At 36.3% G+C, this 20250-nt stretch overlaps 1 protein-coding gene across 2 annotated transcripts in view; it reads right to left on the minus strand.

Annotated features, from left to right (window-relative positions):
* LOC113098423 (MAM domain-containing glycosylphosphatidylinositol anchor protein 2-like) overlaps window positions 1–20250 on the minus strand; it is a 131791-nt gene that overhangs the window by 57608 nt on the left and 53933 nt on the right. For both annotated transcript variants that reach the window (XM_026263486.1, XM_026263485.1), the window contains exons 3-6: window positions 16855–17029; window positions 12318–12514; window positions 10961–11093; window positions 8638–8907 (exon numbers count right to left, since the gene is read on the minus strand). In XM_026263486.1, coding sequence (XP_026119271.1) covers window positions 8638–8907; window positions 10961–11093; window positions 12318–12514; window positions 16855–17029 — 775 coding nt within the window. The remainder of the gene's footprint in view (window positions 1–8637; window positions 8908–10960; window positions 11094–12317; window positions 12515–16854; window positions 17030–20250) is intronic.

The following is a 20250-nucleotide window of genomic DNA, read 5'->3' on the forward strand; positions in this document are numbered from 1 at the left end:
CCAGAACATTTAAAGCCAGGCTGCTTCACGTTGAGCGTTTGAGGAGGATTTCTTACAGTAATCCGCTGTAATAACATCTCTTGAAATTTCAAAAAAGCTTAAAATGGAAATCCAACTTTTTGCTTCAACTTTTAATGAGCTTTCCAACAGAAGAATATAACAAGGAGCTCATAAGAGACAACATAATGGTTTCTCTCCACCATTTGCACCTGTGTTTTGTAACTGTTTGTTTTATGAAATGTCTGGGAAAGAATTAAGACTTCACCTTGAATTACTGCAATGCTCTGTGCATGGCATGCACACAATAATAATGCATTTGCAATGCTCGTAGATGATTCCTTTCTGGTGTCAAATATATGCAAAGGGTATTGGGGAATGCATTTCAAATGATTATGTTTTGGATACGTCTTTTTTTGTGATATTATAATTTGTTAGCTGTTTCCTCAGCTCAGCAATCAGAACATATCATTGTCAAAACGCTCTTGTAACATTATATGAGAATCAATAATCCTTTTGACCAGCCCTGTGGTCGTGCATATTCTGGGTGTAGTCAGAATAGTCAGGAAAAGTCTTTTACTGATGAATATGTGGTGCCACATTTCTGTGAATGCAAAACAATATATATATATATATATATATATATATATAGATAGATAGATAGATAGATAGATAGATAGATAGATAGATAGATAGATAGATAGATAGATAGATAGATAGATAGATATGTAGAGTAAATAATAAAAAAAAAAAATGATTGAATGAAACCCACCATCTCACGTTCCCCAGGCTGTATTACAATCAACATAAAGCTCTACCAACAAGATGTGAGTCCTCCCATTACAGCGGAGGAAATGCTTAAATACAAATCTGTTTTTAGCTGTAGTATGTCACCACTGCAGCACTCTGCTAATATTACCGCCTCATCAAAAGCAACTGAATTCTCTATTATCCATTTTGTTATTTAGCGGAAGAATATGTCAAGTAGTGCAACGCAAGAGAGGATCATCGCTGGACCCGCTAATTTGAAAACAGCTTTACAGGCCAAGCTGCATCCAGTCATAATATCCTGTGGAATCTCACCAATGTGCCCTCGCATTCACAATACTGATGCATTGCTGTGCTACAGACAACGGCGAATGTGCATAGCAATTTTTCTGAGAAAATAGTTTATGTGAACGACCATCATAGCGATTCAGGTAGAACGCAATTTACATATCAGAAATAAGATCAATTTCAGGTGCCATGAGTAGGGGGATGGTAGGACCAATCTTTGCATGCCTGTTTTGATTGCTTGGTGGAACATGGCCCAAACGGGAGATGATATCGCCTCTGTAAATAAATAAAAAGATGAGTTTCTATGGCAGTGTGCAGGCTCAGCAATACCCTTTCTTCTATCAATGCTCCTCCCAACACCCCAACTCCAGCTAATAAATATCTTATAAAGAACGAGTCAGGTTATTTTCCAGCTATCTGCAGAGCAGAACCTGCAACATTTGGCATAATCTGCTGAAGAGGCTCTGTGCTGGTACTGACAAGGCTCACTATTGGAGTGATAACTGGGGAAGGGTGGGGTGGGTTTTATTGATGATGCTGCCAGAGGGTTTTGGAATAGAGCTGTCAGAAAAGGCCTTACTCAGGGATGGCTATCTGGTTACTCCCACCTGGGTGCTGCTGAATAACGTCCCACTATGAGTCTCATCAGACCAATCTGCCCCCGTAATCACTGCCCTGTGTTTGTCCTGTGTAGGAGCTAAGCAAGATTATTCAAGACATTTCTTATATTAAAGGAAGCAATGGAAAACAAATTAAAATTCCATCATCATTTACTACATAATTTTCCTGTGTGGAGTGCATACAATTTTCATGCAATTATAAGCAAGCATCAAAAGCACCATAAACAGGGAAAGGGATCAGAAATGTAATGATTTAATAAATCCTTAACAATTCCATTAGAAATTCTCTTGAATTTGAGAACAAAGTATTTGGAAAATAGAAATACAATTCTCTTTCCAAATGCAGAGGTATCATCAATAAAAATTAGGTATCATATTTTATGAATTCCCTTTATTTTATTAAAACACCAAAAATAGAAAAACAGGCTCATAGGATCATTCACCCAGGAATATGGCTTTACTGACCATGCTGTATGTTCCCTTTCAAGGGAACTCGCACTGCATCCTCTATCGTTCCCTATAGTGACTGCTAGAGGATGCAGTGTCTTGTTCCCTCTCAGGGAACCATGTTATATATGTATATATGTATATATGTATATATATATATATATATATATGTGTGTGTGTGTGTGTGTGTGTTTATATTGTATTGTATACATTATATTGAATATAATTATGTTAATATATAAACTTATTTTGTACTTACATAACATTCAGTTTACTATTATTATTAGATAAATCTAATTCTTATGGCATTATGTATGACTGAGAAATATGCATCAAATTATGTTTATTACTTAAATGTTAAAACTGTGTAATCCAAATGAATGGACATTTTATATGTAATTAAAATCTTTAATCATAGATCTTATTCTACCTTCATCAATTTTCAAGCATGCAGCTTCCTGGCTAAACAGTGATTGGACAAACAGCTCTACCTCTTCACTTCAAACACTGCCCCATCTGGCTACACATGCTCTTTTTCCCATTGCAGGAGAAAAGGTCATATTTCAAATGACCAGTCCAGCTGCTATAATAAAGCTTTGTACAGGTAGCCAGCAGAGTGTGTTGGGATTACCCAACTTCCAAACCCTACCATGTAATATCGTTTTCTCTCCAATCCCTGGCTTATTTTGCCCAACAAATGAGATTCTGCCATCTGTGCAGGAAAGAAGCCGTGGAGCTCATGCTTGTAACATCCCCTCTGACAGTCTTATATTCTAAAACCGTGCTCTATCTATCGAGCTAGAGAATGGGCCTATCATATTTTCTGGCCAATATTGTTGTTTCCATCCATAAGAAAAGCATATAAAGCCTAAATGGCAACCACGGCTAGGACGAAAAGACAGTGTTGGCCACAAGTGAGCCATAAAGTCATGGTAATGATATTGCCACATTCATGTTGTCCATGTAATGTAGTAGAAAATGATCAGAAGTTGGCTTATACATCAAAAAAAGAAAAAAGTAAGGTGAACGGCATTGTCGGAAGTTAATTTAGTTTAAATTAGAGGGGTCATATGACGTTGCTAAAAAGAACATTATTTTGTGTATTTGGTGTAATGCAATGTGTTTATGTGGTTTAAGGTTCACAAAAAAATATTTTCCACATGCTGTACATTATTGTTCCTCCTCTATGCCACGCCTTTTTGAAACATGATGGTTTTACAAGGCTAATCATTATGAAATGCGAGGTGTACACTGATTGGCCAGCTTTCCAGTGCATTGTAATTGGCTGAATGCCTTAAGTGTGTGACGGAAATGTTATGTCCCTTAACACTGTGATGTATCCAGCCGCGTGATGAGACAAAACCAATAAAATCCATTACAAATGAGACATTTTTGCATCCAGTGGGGACATAATTAATGATTATAATGACTATACTGTCTTTTTACACATTGCGTATCGTACTGTGTAAACATAAACAACAAATAACAAGCACTACTCTACACCGCTTAAAACTTGCGTTTGAATCATCAGTGGCAAATTCTTTACATATGAAAACTTACTTACATACCTTAGGTCAGAAGTGCCAGACTGTCCTTGCGAAGTTGGAATTGTCCCATTTTATAGAAACAGACACCGGCATTGTAGGCTACTCTCACAGTAAACATTCCTTGTTCTCCGCAAAATGCATTGCAGACATCTGTATATTTAGGTTCAGCTGTTCTGGAACGGTGTTGTAAATACAACTTAACCACTGATTTCTAGTTGTGTTCTCTTTTGGAAGGCCAAACATGAAACACACAGTGTCTCCACAACATGGCGGCAGCGGCAACAGAATAAAAGTTATGCCATCTTTCTTTGAGTGAACATTTGGGCAGTGTTATGCAAATCTTCCCACATCATGATGAAGACATGTAGGGTCGTGTTAGAACAAGCTGTATTAAGTAGGAGTGGTTGACTCTTAACTTTTATAAAGAACGTCTCTTTGGATTTGAGACTTCAGTCTTTGCAACTTTACAGATCTTCAAGGGCTTGTAACACTCCAAAGAGAAAGGAAAAATTTTAATAGCTTAATATGACCCCTTTAATATACATTGAAAATACTCTGATAGTGTTGTAAGGGTTTTGGATCATTAGGTAAAAAAAAGAAGAAAAAAAGCAGTCAGACAAAATAATTGCATGTCTAATGCTCCAGAAAAAGTGGCTTTTTAGTGGCTTGGATTGTCTGTTTCTGCAATAGCAATTATAGAAGAGCTATCAGGACTAAAAACAGAGCCACCAGAGAATTAGTATCTGTGAGAAAACAAAGTCTTGAATGAATGTTAAAATAATATCATTTTATTATTACAATGAATGAATAATGCAAAAAGTGTCTTGGAATGTAATGTTTGGCAATAAACAACTGCACTCTAACGTGGAACAATGTACTGCAAAGCAGCACAATTGTGCAACAATAGTTATATTGCTTTTGTTACAATAATTAGATGAACAATGTTAATATAGAGTAATTTACATTTTATAAACAAATTTGGTAGTAAATCTGTTTTTGCTTTGCCAGCACAGCAGCATAATTGTTGCATACCTCCAATTCTTGAACAGATCAGTGTTTTTGTATGAATCAGTTGAATGATTGAATGAATGAATGAATAATTCTATGACTTACTCATAGCAAAGGTCTCTTGTTTCATACCTGAATTGATCAGTGTGTGTGTGTGTGTGGGTGTGTGCGCTCTTGTTTTTGTGACATATCAGGACACAAGTCTGTATAATGACATGGGTATGACACAGGTATTACAAGGAGAGGGTGACTTATGAGGACATAACCCATGTCCCCATTTTTCAAAAAGCTTATGAATCATACATAATGAGTTTTTTTGAGAATGTAAAAATGCGCAAAGTTTCCTGTGAGGGTTAGGTTTAGATGAAGGCCGATAGAATATACAGTTTCTACAGTATAAAAACCATTACGCCTATGGGATGTCCCCACTTTTCACAAAAACAAATGTGTGTGTGTGTGTTTTAGTTGACCAGTTATTCATTTTGAATTCATTATTATTCAGTTAATCATTCATGAACATCCGCTGCACATACTGAAAAGTCCTCACCACTAATGCAAACAGAGTCCAGATAAGCAGAGTGATGCAAAAAGTGAAAACTCCCAGTGCTGTTAAGACTGTTATAGCAGTGCTCATGGAACACTGCTCAAACAATCAAATTTGAAGACAAAAACTGTTGTATAATTTACGACAATGTCCAGCTGATAGTATTATCTCACTTATTAAATGACAAACTAAATGGAATATGAAAAAAAATACAATTATTACTGATTTGAGTTCAATAATTTTATTATGTGAGAAGAAAGAGTGCTGAGTGATACAAAAGACATTAAATTGTGAAGTATTCTGTAAGAATCTATTCACCACAATTACTCTCTTTCAAACCAAACTCATGAGTTCAATCAAACTGTAAAAAGGAGATTTTAAAAGGTTTCTAAAAATGATGCAGTCCAAAAAAAAAAAAAAAAAAATGATGAACCCTCGTTCCCTGATGGAGGGAATGGAAATGTTATGTTGTGATGACATAGTGGGGTCTCACTTGGGAACCCAGTCATCTCTGAATTTAAGAGAAAACTCTAGTGGACTTTGCATGCTGAGCCACTCCCTGTGCATACAGGTATATAAGCATGCATCCACTCATTAGGTTTTACACCGAGGAGCAGAGAATGTGTCCCGGCCACAGCGAATAGTTCAAGGATAGTTACATACATTACCCAGATGTTCCCTATCAGTCGGTCACTACGAGGTATGTTGTGACGATATAGTGGGGTCTATGGAAAACACCACAACCTGAACACAGCACCGCACAGGACATGCGCTGCAGGAGAAGTGTAAGGTCTGTGGGACGTGGCCCGGCGGAGAATCTCTCACTGTCACCCTCCAATCTCCTAGAGTGCTAGCTGGCAGTCCTTTGCTCGTGGCAGAGAAACCGGCACAGGTAGCGTCAGAGGGATCTGCTCCACTCCCCTTGAGGAGGGAGGGATGCGATCACAGCGATGCCATGGACATGCATCCGCAGAAGACACTTGACTAAAGGCCCAGACACTGAAGACAGCGATCATACTCTACAGTCTCATACACACGATGGAAATGCGTAATCTCACTGTTCTTCCCAGACCCGGTGAGCTGACAGACAGTAAGGGATTCACATGAAAACCTGGACCTCCAGATGTGTAAACAGCTTTTGGAGCACACCGGGGATCAATCTTGAGAAGGAGTAACTGTGAAGTAAGCTACAACAGCTGCTCCAAGCATGCATAGTAAAGCTTCACCAGAGAGCAGCCCACACGCACACAGATGCCTGAAAAAGCAAATCCTTTTCTCCATTACATTTTATCTAGATTTAGTACGTGAAAGTCATGGATATTCATTGCACTAGGTAATGATGCTGGCTGGAAAAACACCTATTTATAAGACATTTCAGAGCAATGCTCAGTCTTTCAAACCTTCAAGCAACTTTCAACAAATAGTTTTCTAATAACGCTTCAGATGTTGCAACATCTTCGTCCTTTCACATCAGCTTCAAACCACAACTTGGTTGTTTTCTTGATGCATACTGTCATTCATTATTCATAACTGTGTGCTGCATTCATTGTCAATATATTTATTACCCCATGTACTGTCATTTTACCTTCATGATAATCATTAAGTAATTCATTATGCATTGATAAATGGAAATGAATATAGTTGAAAATGCTGACTGCCAATATGAGAGCCTTGAAAACTTATTAGCAGAGGCAATTTACACTGAGTTTAAAGGAAATTATATGCTATTTACACCCCCATGTTATTACTAACATGGACTATTTGCATTTTGTCAAGCAGCATCCTATATATACACACTCCCATTCAAAATGTATTTAAGCTTACAAAGGCTGCATTTATTTAATAAAAAATTCAATAAAAATAAAACTACTGAATGTAACTGCTTCCTATTTTAATTTATTTTAAAATGCAGTCTATTCGGGGGTTGGCAAAGTCATTACTCTAGTCTTCAGTGTCACACAATCCTTCATCACTTAAATCATTCTAATATGCTGATTCAATAATGGCCAAGAATGATTTATTTTTATTACCAATGTTGAAAAAGGTTGTGCTGCTTAATATTTTTGTGAAAAAATTTGGAAACATTTGTTTTTTTTTAAGCAATTGGTCTCATTCACCAATAACATACTACATACAAATGTCATATTTATTTGCATAGAAACGTTTTTTCATTGGTTTAACAATGTAATTTGTTCATAACCTTTCAAAACAGAATTATACAACATGAGGGAGCACTTCAAATTGAAATACTATTTTACATAAATACATTGGCTTGACAAATTTAACGTTTCTAAGGTTTCCAGGACTGTGATGTGGTTTGTTTTGGTTGTAAATTTTCAGTTGATTTTAACTATAAACTAGGGTTGTCAATTTGTGTTAAATTAATTAAGTAGCTATGGAAAATTAACATGATTGAAATGTTTTAACGCAGCTAACGCACCGCCCTGCCCCAGACCTGTTGCAATGGTCATTTTACATTTCAAATAGCGCTCTCGGCAAATTTTTAACCGCACACTCAAATGCTCACAAAGAGCGCTTGTGCGTTCAGCTGATCAATGCAAGTGGTTAAATGTACTTGTACATTGGCTTTTATGCTTTTATGATGCAAGATTAATGTAAACATGCCCACTGTGAACATCCTTGTCATTTGCTTCAACCTTTTCAAACTTTATTATTTTAGGATCAAATGGTGCGTGTGTAAGGAATGGGAAGCAAGCAGAATTCTGCTATTTCTAAAGCATGCAGTCCCACCTTCTGTTAAAAACTAAGCTTAAGAAATGATTCAAGAGAGAATGATGATGCCTTCGGAAAATCGCAGAATCAGAATCATTTCAGCATCGATTTATTGTCCCAGCCCTAATGTTTACATCATATGATATGTGATTTCACAAGAGCAGCGAGAGATATCCTAGATATTTTTGTCCCGAATGAGTGCAAATCTGATTTTATACAACAGTTCAGTAAATTATAAGTTAATATTGTGTTAAATTTTAAACACAATATTTTTATTTTGGCAATGAAAATATTACATATAAAGCCACAGCAAAACTGTGGTGTGTCTCTGAGCAACACAGCGGTGATTAGTTTCTGAATGAATCTGCGTTTTGAATGAATCATGTGAACCAATGATTCAATGGCCCATTCAGAAAGTGAGCCTTTTTTTTAATTCCTGAACGAATCAGCAGTTTAAACAAAAATGAAGTAATGACTTAATTACTTACTCATAAAGATATTTACCACCACCTACTGGCAGTTTTTAGTTTTAAACAGATGCAAACTCATACTCTAAGGTTGTCACAAAGCACTCCAGGCCACTTTAACATCAAACTCAGATAAAACAATATTTGGTATGCCTATGATACTGTACATCTAGACCAAACAAACTAAACCAGCAAAGCCTCAAGGCCTGGCTTCTCACCTCTGACGACAATGTTGGTGGATTTCTTCGCAGGATTTCCCACATTGTTACTGGCTACACAGCTGTAAACACCAGCATCCTCCGTGCTGATGGCAGGTATTGTAAGGGTCTCACTCTTGAGAATACTCTTCTTTGGAAGCTCTTCGGTGTTCCGAACCCACGTCAGGCTCGGGGTGGGCTCGCCTCCAGAGATGATGCACACCAGGATTACTGTTTGCCCAGGGTTGGCCACAATAGGGTCTTCCACAAGCAGCTTAATAGTCGGTGAGGCTAGGACAAAAACAGAGAGGGTTACTCTTATCAACTTTATGTAGAAGATCTATTTTCTTTTTTAAAAGGATACCTGCATGAGTGCTGCTGCACTTACTGTACATCACATTTGACATTTAATTATAATTAACGAGTATTACAGTGGGCTAAAAGCAATGGCTTACAGTTTAAATAGTTTAACATATTAGTATTTTCCTCACACACACCTCACACACATTGTTTTGCTTTAGGAGACACTGATTCATCAGCTGGGGGTTTATGGATTACCTCTGTGTTTACGTCAAGTGAACGCATGTACCACAGCTGGCCAGAAATGATGGTTTATAGTTTAAAAAGTTTAGCATATTAGTATTTTTCTCACACACACACACACACCCTCATTTCACTTGGGAATGGATTGATTAAACAACTGGGGACTGGAACTGGATTACAATGCTATTTGTTTTGCCTGGTTTTTAAAGTTTCAACTTTGAGGAATCTGAAATTCTCAGTCTGTCTTCAAGTTAGAAGCAAGGATGATGGGAAAAATGTCATTTTTGGGTGGCGTATCCCTTTAAACTTAAGGGAAGAAGACACTATAAAACTTATGATCTTGACTCATGAATATTAATTCAGTGGCATGATGCAATTTTCCAGGAACGAAACCAGGAACTAAGGCCCCGTCCACACGGAGATGCGTTTCTGTGTATACGCACAAATTTTTTATCGGATAGGCGTTTCGTCCACACGGTCCCAGATTGGATAAATTTGAAAACGCCGTCTTTGCGTTTTCGTCTGGATGGCTAATCCGTATATTTTCTGAAATGATGATGTCATCAGCCCACGTCTCCCCCCTAGTCAGACACCTCTACATCACATAACAGCAACAAAAACATGAACAAACACTGAACGATTGTCTTTTTATTAACTAACATTAACACTGATTAATAAATGTATTGTTCCATGATCGTTTGTGTACCACGCGCAATGTTTATGAGCATAGTCCAAGTCTTCTTCTCTGTTTTTAGTGTATCTCTGTGGCAGAATTACAGCGCCACATAGTGGTCTGGCATGTATACTACATCATTATGCGGTTTCGTGTGGACGCGGATATTTCTTAAGACGAGGGAAAAAAAAAGATCGGATTGGGGTAAGCTCCGTCTCCGTGTGGACGGGGCCTAAAACCAGGTGCATGACCATCTTCAAGTGAGTATTTACAGAAAATATACACAAAGTTCACATACCGTCATAGCTTGATGACAATTATGGTGGTTTACCTTATTACTCCAATGTGTTAATACTTTAAAAAAGTGTGTGTTTACAATTATCATCCAAAGGGATTGATTTACTTTGCCCTGTAATGCAACATGTGCTATATCCAATCTATATAATCAAGGTCTGCTCCCATGAACAAACTGGCATGCTATGATGGAAGGACAAAGCAATCAGTCAACCCTCGGGATTGTGCCGTGAACATCATCACCAGCCGATGTGTTGCCAGAAATGTGAGAAAGAAATGAGAAAGAAGTATAGTGCAAGAAAATGAGCAGGATGGGAGGGGTGGTAGAGTGAGAGAGATATAGAAGAACAGAGATGGCCAGAAGGAAAGGTCTGCCGACTCTGTTCATTCTTTAATGGATTCCGTAAAGGTCAGGTCTTCGTCGCAGCAGCATGTGAAGCCCACCGAGACAGATAAGGAGCACAGGGACCCGCAGGGCCATTTCCTTAAGAATATGGTTTTGCCGTGGACTGAATTAAATGCAAGGCCAGTGAAAACATCTGCCTGGGGCGGTTTCTTCAGCCATCAACCGATGAAGGAGGAGAAAAGTAGCAGCAGGCCTCTAAATGTAACAGGCGTAACATACTCAATAACACATGCAGCCCTCACAGCTCACTGATTATCAGACCACACAGCACTTGTGGTGACAAGAGCTTCGGGGCAATTCCTTTTGAGAGTTGCTTCTGTGGTGCTGCTCGCATGTAGTTTCTTACTCATTGGATGGCTCAAATATAGCAAAAGGTGACTAATAACACAATACTGTGCACAAGGAGAAGGCACTGGTATTGCTCTCACCGGTTTTGTTGGTGAGCCGAAATAGCACACTCTTGTCGGGGATGCCACAGACATTGCGAACAGAGGCAGTGCACGTGTAGTTAGCATAGTCCTGCGGACGCAGATTCTTCAACTTCAGGATCTTGGTCTCCCCCTACAACCCAAGCAGACAACATTTTATAGAGCAGGAACTCAATGGGTTTTGCTTTAGTTCACATTTAATAATTATTAATATTAATGATATTAAGCTATATATATATATATATAACTTCTGTTTTGTTAGACAAACTGTCAACTGACAAAACTGAAAACTTTTCCATACATAAAGCAATATTCGGAATACAATCAGCAAAGAGAGAGAAAAAAATAGCCATATCCAATTAATCTGACTTTTTAATCTGAGCTTTTTTGTGCTTTAAAAGACTTCTGATAATGTGCTAATTTTGGTCTTGAACCCCTTTTGGCCGCTGGATCTTTATAGAGTAATCTTACACAATTTGTAAATCCTGTGAGTTTCATTTTACAATACAGCACTGATTTTTAATTGGTGCTTAGTGGCCCCCAAAAATCGGCACAGATCTATGCTGATCATAAACAGCATGGAAACAATGCTAAATACTAATAATTAAATGCAACTAACCATATAATGATGCATGGTTATGATGGCAAAATAAATAAGCTTATATTTTGAAGCCAAACCAGTTAAAAACCAGTTGATTATGTGCACAAGTGGCTCACTTTTATCTGATAAGTAAATTATTTGAGGTCAGTTCTACAAAGATAGGCACTTAAAGTCCATCAGTTCAAAATAGTGGCACTGCTTAATACCAAAACGTTCTGAAGATACTAAGCTTTTGATCTGTTTCTAACCTGAGACATTGACAGAAAGCTGCAGTGCATTAGTTTCATATTCATAGTTCTGAAGAGGCTGAAAGATAAAGAAGGCTCTATTGAAAACAACATGCAGAATCTCCCTTAAGTGCACAGACTAATGCTGCGTGATTGATTCTCTGTAGGGAATATGAATAAGAGCGGAACAGGTCCTGAAATACCCTATGTCTTATGACTAATTACCAGTATGGATCCACTCTGGGCCAATCACTGTGCCTTATAGGATGTGACATAACTGCGTTTTGAAAGCAGTTTTTTTTTTAACTGTCAAATTATGTGTGTCCTTCTGTTTCACTAATGCCATATATTTAATTTAAAAACTTAGCTGAAAAAAGTCAGAATTGTGAGACAAAATAGGTTAATTTTAAGTTAAATGTCATAAGTTTAAATAGCTATCTCATTCTGTAAAAATGGTTTGCATAACTGTGATGTCTACTCCAAATTACAATACTGCTGTGAATACAGTACGTCTGAGCTAATGTCTTACCTGGGTGAAGAATGGCTCATAGATCTCCACACCCTTGTCCGAACCCTGAGACAGGAACTCCCTTCCCCGTCTCCAGCTGTACCGCACCGGAGGGTTTGAATTGGCAGCACACCGCAGGAACACTGTCCTCTCATAGTAGAACTGCTCCTTTGCCTCTCCAATACTCTGATGGACCGTCACAATGGGGTCATCTAAATCTGAAATGTAAATGGATGGGTTGGTCACACTGATTTAACATTGCTCAAACTGCCCTGAAAAATGTGTGTATGTAGTGTATGTAAAACAGCCTTTAATATTCACAGGCATGTAGGACAGAAGTATGGAAATGACAGAATGTAAATAAACAGAGAACTGGGTTACAGGTAAACAAAAACATCCATATTTAGGTTTATTTATGCCCCACTTCATGCATCCATATTATTGCCCCAATTTCAAAAAAAGTCATGAGCTCAATTGAAATGCATTATGGTGGTACAAACACCAGGAAGAGTTGTGTGCCACTACTATCATTGCGTTGTTGCTAAATATACCTCTAAATGTGGAATAATTCCAACATTATAGTGTGATATAGCAGATTTTTTTCCCCCGTTTCCTTCCAAGCTGCTCAGAGATTGAAGAAATAAATTGTCGGATTGCTTAATGAGCCAAAAATGTCCTAAATTCAGCAGGAGCCTATAAAAGAATTGAAATTTACTGGAGTGCAATTCATAAAGTAGCCTTTTTGTTTACGTTCCAAGATACACATAAAATACTTTCTACATTTTTGTTTAACTCCATATTTAACACCAACATCATTTAACATCAACCTAACTCCTTAAATAGCAGTTAAAGTGCATTTTATTTAAATCAAATGCAATCTAGTTACACTTTATAATGAGGTTCTTTATGTTAATGCGATATATAACATATTACAAGTGACAATGAACAGTACATTATTAACCAAAATCAACAATGTTCTAAAAGTTCTAATATACGCATTCAGTATATACAATAGTTAATCATGAACAAACATTAATTATCAATGGTTTACATAATTAAAATACTATTAGTCATATTAAACAATATAATCATTTATAAATTAATATTCATCTCCATAAATAAAATCCGTAAAAATCATTGTTTATTGTTTGTTTTTGCATTAACTAATGTTAACAAATTTAATCACAGTGTGCAGTGTTACCTGAAATCTTCGTTTTTTTAAGGATCAGTATTCCTCTTTCAATTTTTTTTTCTTTATTTAGGATTTTAGTTCCATTAGGAATCTATAAATTTAAGCATTGAAAACAGCTGTAAGTGGGTGCAAAAACACACAAGCATTAACAGCAAACATAATTTCTAAAATGATGGACCACTGGGGCGCCTGTTATTTTGGCACCTGAATTGTGAGTATTTTTACAACTGCAATTTTTTTTCAAGAGCCACCATAATTATCATAGAGTGCTTGAACGAGGAGGCATGTGCTTTTACAGACTGTCCTCAAAGCAAAAACCTTTCTAGACTCTCAGCTATAAATAAACCAAGCCTTTCAAAATCTTTCTTTCGAATCATTAATCGATCTGCTCAATAACTATTTGGCAGACAGCATTGGTGATATTTTCCAGCACGCCAGGTTACAGTTGTAATACTGAGCCTTTTTTATGCTTTACAAAATAGAAAGTCATATAGATTTGAAATTAAATGAGCAAAGCAATCCTCCCTATAAGCAGAATACACAAGCTGCATAGGGCCTCCGAAACACCAGGGGGCCCCCCCAGCTGTCAAAGATGATTTAATTTTAGTTTTTCGTTTTTGAATTTGGCCAGCGGTCATGAAAACATTAATGATCATTTATTTTTATGTGATGTGCTGTTGCCCTTTCTACATAAAATTCTATCAAATCATCTAATGTGAATGTCGTACAGTCTTGCTTATGACAAAAAAAAATAAATAAATGTTGGAAGCATACCAAGCCACAGAAGAGACACTATTCCATTCATTCGTTCATAACCACTCATACCCCCATTGTTTATCATTGTGTCTAGGCTTTGATCACTGCATCAGGAGTAGCATGTCTCTGATCAATAAAAGTGAGTGCCCACCAGCGAATAGTCCACCGTGAACCTGGAATAAAAATGACAAGCTGAGGCCTGTTCTCTAATTCAAGGGTAATGACTTGCTCCTCATTGTCTCCCCACGGCAATGCTGCCTGCCATCGTCCATCGCTCCTCCTATTCATCTCTTTGTGCTACCGTAAATCACTTTACAACATCTATGGCTCCTCCGTGTCTGTAGGGAACAGAGGCAACACACAACTCTTTTTTTGACAGGTTGTGATAGCTTTTGATGGTTCTGATAGCAGAGGAGTAAACCTTTGAAAAATTGAGAAATATGGGGAGCTAGCTTACTGACACCGATGTCTCTTTGAAGAAAAATCCTCATTTTCATTTCACTCATTCATTAAACCTCTCATTTTAAGTATTTCATCACCTATTCAAAGGCTCGAGTTTGATTGCAGCAAAGTCTGTGGTTGCCAGAACTTCAACGAGAAGTACCTTTGAGTCGATAATGAGGGCATGTGGCATCTCGAAGAAAATAAAAGTGTTCGTGGACTTAAAATGATGACGCGTGTGAGGGCAAAACTCTTTGAAAGAGACCTAGATGAGATATGCTCTTATGATGAGTCACATAAAAAAAATCTGGCTGTCTGGCTTTTGATGATATAAGAATGTGGAAGACAAGAAATACATGAAATAACACATGCTCCATTATAGCTCCCATAAGTCCAACAATATCAGAGGTAATTCATTTCAAACATAAAGTGGTAATGAAACATAAGCAGAGTTAATGGTTTCCATAAATCACTAGTATGATGAGACACCTCAATGTATTCTTTGATATATATATTTTAAGTCTGCGGTTGGAAATATTTTAAATGCTTTTGAAAGAAGTCTTTTATGCTTTAAGGAATTATTTCATGTATTTTTTATAAAAAAAATATATAGTCAAAACTGTTGGACTGTGAAATAATATTTTCATTTAAAAGAGCGGTTTTCTATTTTAAATATTTTAAAAATGTATCTAATTCTGTGATTGCAAAGCTGCATTTTACTCATTGTTACTTTATTCTTCAGTGTCACAAGATCTAGCAGATATCATTTTAAGATGCTGATTTTATTGGTGCTCAAGAAAAAATTCTTATTATCAATGTTGAAAACAACATTGATTTTAAATTGTAGTAGAAAACAGTGCTGCTTAATGTTTTTTTGATTCTTTGATTAATAGGAAGTTCTGCATTTAATAAAAAACTGCATTTTTTATTACATTACATTATAAATGCATTTACTGTCCCTTTAAATAAATGCATAAAATATTCAAAATGTAAAAAGAAATCTGGAAAATCTCACTTATACAGCAATGAAAACTTCAGCTATTGTAGACAGCATCACTAGGCAATAATATACAGAAAGTGCCTTGGGGGTAAAATGTTGATGAATTTAAATGAACATTTTTGCAAATGTCCTAACAGTATATTGTTTCCTTGAGCACTGCTTGTGTTATTGCCCAGTCATTAAAACGCTTTGTTATTGTGCCTGTATCATTAAATGAAACCATAAGTGGATAAAATATTTTCTAAGCAGCTATTTAGCAGATGCTTTTATTCAAAGTGACTTACTGTACACTTATTTCAGGGGCATTCTTTGCTGAAGGGCACAAAGGTTACAGCTAATGGCTAGCTCCTTAAGAGGATAAGATTTAATCATTATAACACCCTGTTTTGTTACTGAATATTGTGCTAAAGTAGGCATGTAAAATATGCTTGGAATTTATGCTATTGTCTCTCTCCGAGCTGCATGAAGCAGCTTGTGAGAGATGCATTGATGCTTAGAAAACATTCTGGCCCATTATAAACAATGCTGGAAGGTCATCCAGCCATGATAAATTATTTAGATTACTGTGTCTAACATTTATCCTTTTTTTTTCAGAGAAATAGTTTTGAATAATGGGCACTTGCAATAGCTTAACAAGCAAGGGATAGAAACATTTAAAAAACACTAAATTTGTTTTTAATTTTCATAATCATGAAAAGAGAAAAGAGAAATACAATTTAATGTTCTTTCAGCAAGCTTAAAGGTATATAAGCTTCAATCATTTCAATAAGAGTACTCAATTCATAATCTAAATAATCATTACAATGCTCAATTATAATTATTAATAATATAATATGTAACTTTGATATTAAATATATAATTTTGATATATACATTTTTGCAGTGCTACAATCAGAAAGCCCTTTTTTCCCTTTTCTTTGTAGGTTTATAAAATTGAAGTTACAGTATAACACTTCTGTTGATAAGTGTGTCTTTCCAACTGATTATCCACAATTCATAACCTAAGGGCTTAAGTGAAGTGCTGAATCAAGGTTGAGTATGCATCTCAAAAGCTAAAAGAGAAATGGAGGCACAGTCAGCAAAAGCTAATACCGAGCTATAGTTGACTTGCAAGAGTGTGTGTCAAGTGCATGGTTTTTTGCTGACAGGCGAATGAGCTTGTTAACTCACAGTAGACGTCCACTCGGATGGATTTGATGGCGGGAGTGCCGAGGCCGTTCTCAGCCTTACAGTAATAACGGCCGCCCTGGTGCCTCTGGATGCGGGTTATGCGCAGTGTCTCGTTGAATACGCTGGAGTCCTGGATGCGGTCAGTAGCACTTCCTGCTGTCTTGGTCCATCGTATCTGAGAGAGAGAGAAAAAAATCACATCAGCTCAGAAACAGAGTGCCTACCTTAGAGCAAATGGATTGAGTAAAAAAACAGATAAAGATAATAATGATATCATTGTTTCAATAACAAATAAGAAATATGACAACAATAGTGGCATAGATTTAGCTATTTTTGCAACTCAAAGTATCATTTTCAGTCTGGTGCTTATGTGTATTTGCATTCTACATTAAAAAAAAAAAAAGGTTGACTCTATTAACTGAAAGGCAGGACCGGTCCCACTTTATATTAGGTGGCCTTAACTACTATGTACTTACATAAAAAAAATAAGTACAATGTACTTACTGTGTTCATATTGTTTTGTAAAACACTTTTGCTGCTATTGAGGTGGGATAGGGGTAAGGTTAGGGAGAGAGTTGGAGGTATGGGTAAGTTTAAGGGTGGGTTAAGGTGTAAAGTATGGGTCAACAGTGAAATTACAAATGTAATTACAGAAATTAAATACAGATGTAATTACATGTAGTTTTTTTTTAATATAAGTACAATGTAAAAACATGTATGTACACAATAAGTACATTGTACTAAATTATTAATTAAAATGTAAGTACATAGTAGTTAAGGCCACTTAATATAAATTGGGTCCGCAGGACCATAATAAATGTGGCGATGTTCACATTCATTTTTCTGCGAGGGGTTCATCTCCTCCTTGTCTTTCTCTGGTTAAGCACTTTGGCTCATAGACCTTCAAACATGGTAAATACTGATAAAAAGACAAAATTATGATAATGCTGGTGAGTTTAAAAGCTAACATGAAACAATTGTTATTTTCGCATTATCTATATAATGTTATAGTTTTTATTTATTTTTTTTTTTTTATCATTTTTGAATTTAGTTTGTTAAGTAATTTTGTTATGAGTTTTAGTCATTTTTATTAGCTTTTTTAATTTCAGTAATTTAGATTTTTTTTTTTTTTTTGAAAATTAAACAGTTATTTAACAATTTTATTCCATGGTGACATTTCTCATTTTCATTGAGGTTTTTCATCTTATATTAAATTTTTTTCAGCTTTATTTTAATTACTGCAAAAAATATTTCAAAGTTTGAGTTTGGATAAACAGATACATTGCAATGGCATATTTTCTCTCCAACACTATATGAAATCGCTTGGAGCAGAATGTTTCTAATACAGAGGACGCATCTCCAGTTCATATCACACGTTTTGTCATAGCTCTGTGTAATGAGAATGATATTGAAAAATAGCAACTAAATGTGCTATTGAAAATGTTTCAGTGACTTTTCTAATTATGATGCTAATGTTTATATTAAGGGTTTGACTTGGAAATGAGCAAATACTCTACCACAAATCTGATCTCCAGATCAATACATGGCATAAGCTCTATTTGGATGGTAATTATTTCTCAGCAGGATGTCTGTAAAAATAAATCTGCACATAATGAATTTGGATCACAATTAATTCACAGACGACAAAGATCTTCTGTTATTTGACAGCCTTGAAGTTTCTCATAAAGTGGTTTCTTATTAACTCCAAATAATAACATAAAACTACAGGCTTATTTATTAAAATATATTTATATTAATGTCCAATTTTACCATTTTACATGATTCGCCTCTTATAAGATATAATTGGCGCATAATTACATGTATATACAGGTTTATATATTAAAGCATATTCACAGTAACGGCCCATTTTAGAAATTTACATGATTTGCCTCTAAACTTTTTTTTTCATGTCATTCCACATAACATGTATAGGTTTATATATCAAGATATATTTATAGTAATGCCCAATTATACAAGTTTACATCATTCCCCTCTAAATAGTTATTTTTTTTCTTTGTTACTCCACATTTTAACAGTTTACACAATTTGTCTCTAAATGACCATTTTTCTTACTCCCTGTGGGGGTGGTGGTGACTTTTTTTTTTTTTTTTATCAGTGCACTTCTATCGATTTATTCTTGTAAACCGTTCGATTTAAAATGGAATTAAATTCGCACACAAACCTGGAGCTCGACTGCAAACAGCATGAAATTCAGCCCAGTATTTCCCCCCCGAGATGTGGAAGAAAAACAAGATTTTTGATTTCGGACAGCAATTAAATCACTGACTACCACCTGTAAATATTGAAATAACATATGTTCCCTGAAGGAAAATATTTACAGCCCGAGTAGGACTATTTATCAAAACAGTAAATATAATATACAGTAAAAATACCACTTTTTACCCCAAATATTCTTGCCTTACTTAATTGTTGCATTCAAATTTTTTATGGCAAACAAACAAATAATACAAATGATCTCAAATAGCAATTAGCTTTTTTTTATATATATAACACACACACACAAATATAAAATAACTTAAAAGGAAGCATGGAGACATCAGGGAAAAGACGCTGCACACGAAGCTCAGCCGGGCATAGAGAGAGAGAGAGAGAGAGAGAGAGAGAGAGAGAGAGAGAGAAAGAGAGAGAGAGAGAGAGAGAGAGAGAGAGATTCTGTAGCTCCCTCTGTGTACTTGTCTGCCAACCAGCCAGACAAGTAGAGCAAATTGCCCATTCAGGCCTGGCTTGGCCTAAATGAGTCCTGAGTGAGACTTACTGTGTAGATGACCTACATTACAACAGAACCCCCCTTTATCATCCCTGCTGCTCAAGAACCTCAGAGGCGGGAGCAACTCAGCTTGAGTCCAGCTACAAAGATCAAAGCTCCGCCTTCCTCTTCCAAGCAGCAACTTCTTCTTCACCCCAACTATTAGCCCCTCTCTTACTAATTAACCAATCTGTAAGCTCCTCCCCTTGAATGCAGATGAGCCAATGGCAGTCGAGTATCAGCTGCACGGAGAGCAGAACTCAGACATCTTTAGGTTTCAAGCACCATAGAGAAACATTGGATGATCCAAAGCTTGCACCCGTGTAATGGTGTTTACGCTACAAAAATGGAAAAACGATGTGCCTAGGGTACTTGTAAAACTAATTCCAGTTATCCTGACAGGATAGGTAATGCAATTTAATTTATTCCATTTCCTAAATCCAACCAATACGGAGCAAAATGTCCCTAAGCATTCAACCCCAATCACAATGAAGGTGAAAACGTTCATTTTCTGGTACTAATTTTCATCTGCTCAAGCAGAACGTTAATGTCATCTTGTGCTTCAGCAAGGTATCTCTCGGTCATGGCTAAAAATAGCTAATGTTAGCATTAAAGTTAGTGAGTCCATG

Source organism: Carassius auratus, unplaced genomic scaffold, assembly GCF_003368295.1.
Source record: "Carassius auratus strain Wakin unplaced genomic scaffold, ASM336829v1 scaf_tig00216558, whole genome shotgun sequence".
Classification (NCBI taxonomy): domain Eukaryota; kingdom Metazoa; phylum Chordata; class Actinopteri; order Cypriniformes; family Cyprinidae; genus Carassius; species Carassius auratus.